Below are 5,709 nucleotides of genomic sequence, written 5' to 3' on the forward strand. Positions count from 1 at the left end.
ACTCAAAGGAGCAATTTTCAAGCCTAAATGATCACCATTGGCTAAAAAAGCATTAATAAATAATTGGGAGCAAAGAATGAATAAGTACGGAGAGAGAGGGCATCCCTGCCTAAAACCACTTCTCCCTTGAATTTTATCTAGTTCCACTCCATTGATATGCACCAAGAAAACTGGATCAGTAACACAATCCATAATTAGCTTAGAGAATTTCCCTGGAAAACCAAAATAATCCAAGATTTGTCTAAGGGTATCCCAAGCCATACTATCATATGCTTGTTCCATGCCAAGTTTGATTTCCACCAATCCTCTTTTAGACTTGGATACTTTGAACTTATGAAAAATCTCTTGAGCAAGAAGCACATGCTTAGATACGACCCTCCCCTCAATAAAAGCAACTTGTTCTTCCGAAACAAGGCTATGAATAACTTTCTTTAATCTGTTTAAAAGAACTTTAGCCACAATTTTGTATATAGACATACAAAGGCTAATAGGCCTAAAGTTAGAAGGGGACCGAGGATTACTTACTTTGGGTAATAGTACCACTAGAGTCTCCTTCCATCTAGAAGACATTTTCCCCAAAGTAAAACATAGTTGGATTGCTTTCCACACATCCATCCCAATAATCTTCCAATAAGCTTTAAGAAAGGAATATGTAATTCAAACCAAACCTGGAGAAAAGTTATTTCCAAGTTCTTCAATAACTTTTTCCACTTCTTCTATAGTAAAATCAGCTTCCAGCATTTTACAATCTTCATTTTTCAGGACTTTCCCGTTAAAAGGCCAATTGCTCAAATCAGAATCTCTGTACTCCCATTTTTTACAGAAAAATTGATAGAAAATCCTCATGCACGCTGGATCTTCAGTTAACTCCCCCTCCTCATTCATCAATTGCTTTATAGAGTCGCCATTCCTTCTGCCATTAGCAAATGCACGAAAGAAAGAAGAACTTACATCACCTTCCTTCATCCACTTAGCTTTAGCTCTTTGCTTCCACCATGTATTCAATCTAGAAAGAGTGAAATCAAATTCCTTGACTTTGTATTTAAAAAGTAAAGATTTGCTGTCCAAAAACAGCAATTCAAAAGCTTCCTCCTGTTGCAATTCTTTAATCTCCTTTATCAAAGTCTCTTTTAGTTCCTCCAATTTTTGATGTTTTGCCTTACTCCAGAAATATAAGGCTTTAAGAACTCTAGACATCTTTCTATTAACAACTTCCATATGATCTCCTTTTACTGGTTTAGCCCATGACTTCCTAACCACTGAAGTAGCCGCTGGATAAGATAGCCAAACATCCTCAAACTTCCGAATTCTGGAATTTTGAAATTGTTGATGAAACAATTTCAACACAATGGGACTATGGTCGGAAGCAATTATTTCCAGATGCCTTACAGATGGTATATTAATCAACTCCAAAGCTTTAGAATTTAGTAAACATCTGTCCAATCTTTCTAGAATTCGTGCACTACCCCTCTTGTTATTACACCAAGTAAATTTAGCACTAATAGTATCCACATCATGTAGATCATTATTGTTCATAAAATCCTTCATTTCCTAAGTCCCATTGGAGAACGAAAATTTCTTTCCACCTTTCTTTTCTTCTTGAGAAAGTATGTAATTGAAATCACCTCCAATTATAGTAGGGGTATCCTGTTCAATAAAACCATCCAAAGATCTCAAAAGTTCTCTTCTGCCTTGAAACTCTCTGCTGCCATAGATAGTAGTAACCATCCACTTGCTTTGTTGAAGATTTCCAATTTTCCCAGCACACATTGATCCCAATCCATTATCACATAAAATGAAGCCACATTTGTGTTCCAAATCACCAAGATTCCACCAGAGTTCCCCCTAGATGGCTGCAGGAAACAATTCCAGTCTTCACCCATGATTTTCACAAAATCCTCCTTGGTAAGAGACTCAATCTTTGTTTCAATGATACCCACAAATAAAATCATCCCATTTTTTGATATACTCCTTCAAATAAAGGGAGGCCTCTCTCTTGCTGGCCCCCCTACAATTCCAAAAACTAATGGAATTCATTTGGAAACAAATGGGGGTCATCCCCCACCCATTCTTCTATTAAGATTATTTCTTCCTTGTCTTGAAGATGAATTCAGTGGGCCCAAATGCCTTAGTTCCTTAGAGAGTTTGATTTTTTGTGAAGAGTTTTTCTTAACACTTTGGGTACTAATTTCATCAGCCAAATCAGCAGATTCCTTCATAACTTCTATTTGGACCAATGCCCCAGTGTTATCGTTATGACAATCTTCCATTTCTTTCATTACTTCGCCTTCTTCCAATCCCTCTTTTAATGTTTCAGCTTGAAAATCCACATCAATGACATCTTCACATACAGAGTTTAGTAAATCAAACTTGTTACATGTCAGCATGACAGTTTTAATGGGAGAATCAACATCCATATTTCCATCTGGTTCTCTCTAATCTACCAAGCATTTTGCTTGTAAAATAAGAACCTTATCAGTTTCAAAAGAATTCAGAACAACTTCAGAAGATCCACGCATTTCCACCTGATTCTTTAAATCTTCCAGCTTGTTTGTTAATATTCCAACTGCTGTATTTGCAATTTTAGCATTTACAATAGAAACATACTTCAACCTGATACTCTGCCTATCAGTTCCCATTTGAATTTCCCTATCCTCCAGTAGATGGTTAGCAGTCACAGTATCTACAATCTTCACTTTATTGACATGAGTCTTTGTTGAATCCACAACAGATTTCTCTCCATGAGCTTCAACTGTTCTTTTCCACTATTTTCTAACATTTTTTTGATCACCTTGTAGTTTCCCTATTCTTCTATTGTTCCTCTTCTTGACCATGATCCATGGACCATAAGAGGATTCAGCTTCCTTGCTAATTGTTTTCATTGCTTCAATAACCCGGCTCTAGATTTCCATTTTCTTTAATCTTCTCCTAGGTAATAATTTTCTTGTTATTGCATTCTGATTTCATATGCCCAATCAATCCACATTCATAACAGAATGTAGAGATTTTCTCGTATTCAAAGTTTTGGAAGAACCTCCCTGAAATACTTTCCACCCAAACACCTAGGGGAAGTTGTTGATCCAACTTGACCCTCACACAAATTCTTGCAAATTATTTTTTCCCCCATTGAAACATATTACCATCTATCATAATGGGTTTGCCTACTGAAGAAGCAATCCTTGCTACATTAACTTCATCTCAACATTGAAGTGGTAAATTAGGCATCCTAATCCAAATGGTCAATGTAAGACCCTTTAAGGAAAGGGTAGAAAATTCCAAAGACCATTTCTCCATGCTTACTATATGGCCATTAACAAACCAAGGACCTCCAAATAGTACTCCATCTATATTCTCTGAAGAATCAAAGGAACATAAAAACCAACCCTTGCCAAGAGTTGTGAAATGAAAGTTCCCGAATGTTTTCCATTGCCTTCTACTTCCCAAGCAACAACATGAGCAGGTAATTCCTTTCCAAAAACTTTAATAACCACAGATTTCTCCAGCCTATTAGAATTCAACCTTTCAGCACTTTCATTCATCTTCATTGTTTTACCATCTCTAGCAAATACCATATCTTCTTCCTTGAAATCCAACATGATATACGGCTTCTTCTTCCAAGGGTTAACTTTGTCATCAGTTATACCCTTAACAGGCATTCCTTCATTCAGATTGTTGTCATTAACCAATTCATTTGCAGTCACATTATCTTCAAAATGAAGATTTTTGTTAACAATGCTATCAGAATTTGCATTTATCTCCTGGACAGGTCCAGAGATTGCATTTGAATATCCGAACATGTTAACATAAATTTTCATCTCCGAAGACGAAGCCGCAGGATCTACTAATAACTTCTCCGTTGATAAAAAATTTCTAGAAACCCGAGGAGTCTTCATGTCATTCTCAATGGCAATTGCTTTACCTTTTCCCTCAACATACATAACCTTCTTCTGGACTTCTCCGCAATTTTCCTTAATCACCAAAGGACCATTAGCAGCTCTACATCCAGGAACTGTAAGCGATCCTATAGATCCTAATTTCTTTCGACCATCTCCAGTCAAATCTTGCAAAGAACCATCAGTAACCACATTCACCTTTGATGCCACCTTCAACGATGGATGCCTGCCATCCACCATCATTCCCCTACTGCACTCCTTATCTACTTTTGATTGTTGAAACATCCAATGCTGACCCTCCTTGTCCTTGATTCGTCCATATGATCCTTCTGTTGATTTAAGCGCGTCGACAGTAGGTCGACGGCCATCCCCCATCTTTGCCTATCACCAGCGATGGAGTTTCCAGAAAATTGGGAATTGAAAAAGTTTGAAATTCTGGCAGTTTCTCTCTCTAGCAGCAGTTTCTTTCTCTAACAGTAGACTTCTGTTTAATAATATTTAATAAATTATTGTCCTTACCATTGATATATTGTGCATGTCCTTGAGGATTTTTATGTATTCAAAGATAAGGTGGAAAACCTTATGGCTAATGGGGACATCTACATACATGATAGTGATTTAGTGTAGCCTCTAGGAAAGGTGGCCAAGACTATTAAACTAATACCTAATTCCAATCAGTGTGATTTTTAGCATAATGGTAAGAGCAGTGATAGTAGAGCACCCCTTAATTCTAGGGGAGAGTGGTAACTTGCACTCTCTTGCAAGATAAGGGATATGATCAGACAAGTAATATAGAGTTCTAAGGTAATTGAGAGGAGGCCTACACAAGCCAAGTTAAGAGTTCTTAGTTCAACTTCTATACCTATTTCACTTTTTTATTTCATTTTAATGCCTATTGAGCATATTTCCTTACTTTCATATATTAAGAAGATGTATAAGAGATACAAAATTATTATAACTTCAGAAGGGAAAATGATCTCTCTTATTGCACTTACATTGAAGGATTTAATTCTCCCTCCTATTAATGATAAATTAATAGAAAAGGATGATTCTTGCTACTTTTAGGCTTTTATACCCTTTAGTTATAGTCTTTTTCTTACTCATTCTTTCATGCTTTATATATCTCTTGTAATGAATATAATCCTTCACATAAATAAGAGTATGAGTGTGAAGAAGAGCTTACTTTTACTATTATTGAGGGGGTTGTTATATGGATTATAGGGATGAGTTTGAGAACATACCCAATCATTTTTTGTAGAGCCAACACAACCATGAACCTTGAACAAAATTAGTCTTATGTTGATTGTGAATCAATACAGGATATTCAGTTGTGTTTAGGGAAGGTCCTGCCTCCCAAAATGGTAAAAAATAATAAGGAAAAAGATAAAAATATTATTACCAAATAAGTTGAATATGTCCCTTCTTCTCAAACACAGGCTAAGGAGAGGAGGAAAGGCCCTCAATTGGATGTTGATAATAGTGTGTTGGCTCATTTAAGAAAGATTCCTTCCCTCCTTAGTATATATGATGCACTAATGATATCTTTTAACTTGAGTGAAACTTTAGTGAATGCTTTTCCAGAACCAGAGTTTTATCAACCCTTCTTTGTTATTACCTTACCTTTGTGCTTTGGAGATCTCCAAACCAAGGCAAAGTTTCATGTTATCAAAGAAGATACCTCATACATGACTCTCTTAGGAAAGCCTTAGATTAATGAGTATGGGATGCCTCCCTTTACATTGCACTAGTGCATGTAGTATATGAGGAATGATATGGAATAATATATTCCTAGGTATACTAATCCTTTTACCATGCA

General features: G+C 36.3%; 1 protein-coding gene across 1 annotated transcript; it reads right to left on the bottom strand.

Moving 5' to 3' along the window:
* Positions 1-657: 657 nt before the first annotated feature.
* On the bottom strand, positions 658-1,548 carry LOC110115634. The gene has a single exon (XM_020848919.1). It carries the CDS (start codon positions 1,546-1,548, stop codon positions 658-660), a length of 891 nt encoding a protein of 296 aa, XP_020704578.1.
* Positions 1,549-5,709: the final 4,161 nt, after the last annotated feature.

This window comes from Dendrobium catenatum, unplaced genomic scaffold (genome assembly GCF_001605985.2).
Source record: "Dendrobium catenatum unplaced genomic scaffold, ASM160598v2 fragScaff_scaffold_273, whole genome shotgun sequence".
Taxonomy (NCBI): domain Eukaryota; kingdom Viridiplantae; phylum Streptophyta; class Magnoliopsida; order Asparagales; family Orchidaceae; genus Dendrobium; species Dendrobium catenatum.

Coding starts and splice junctions, on each gene's coding strand:
- LOC110115634 (XM_020848919.1), bottom strand. CDS start 1,548: ATGAAGGATTTTATGAACAATAATGATCTACATGATGTGGATACTATT.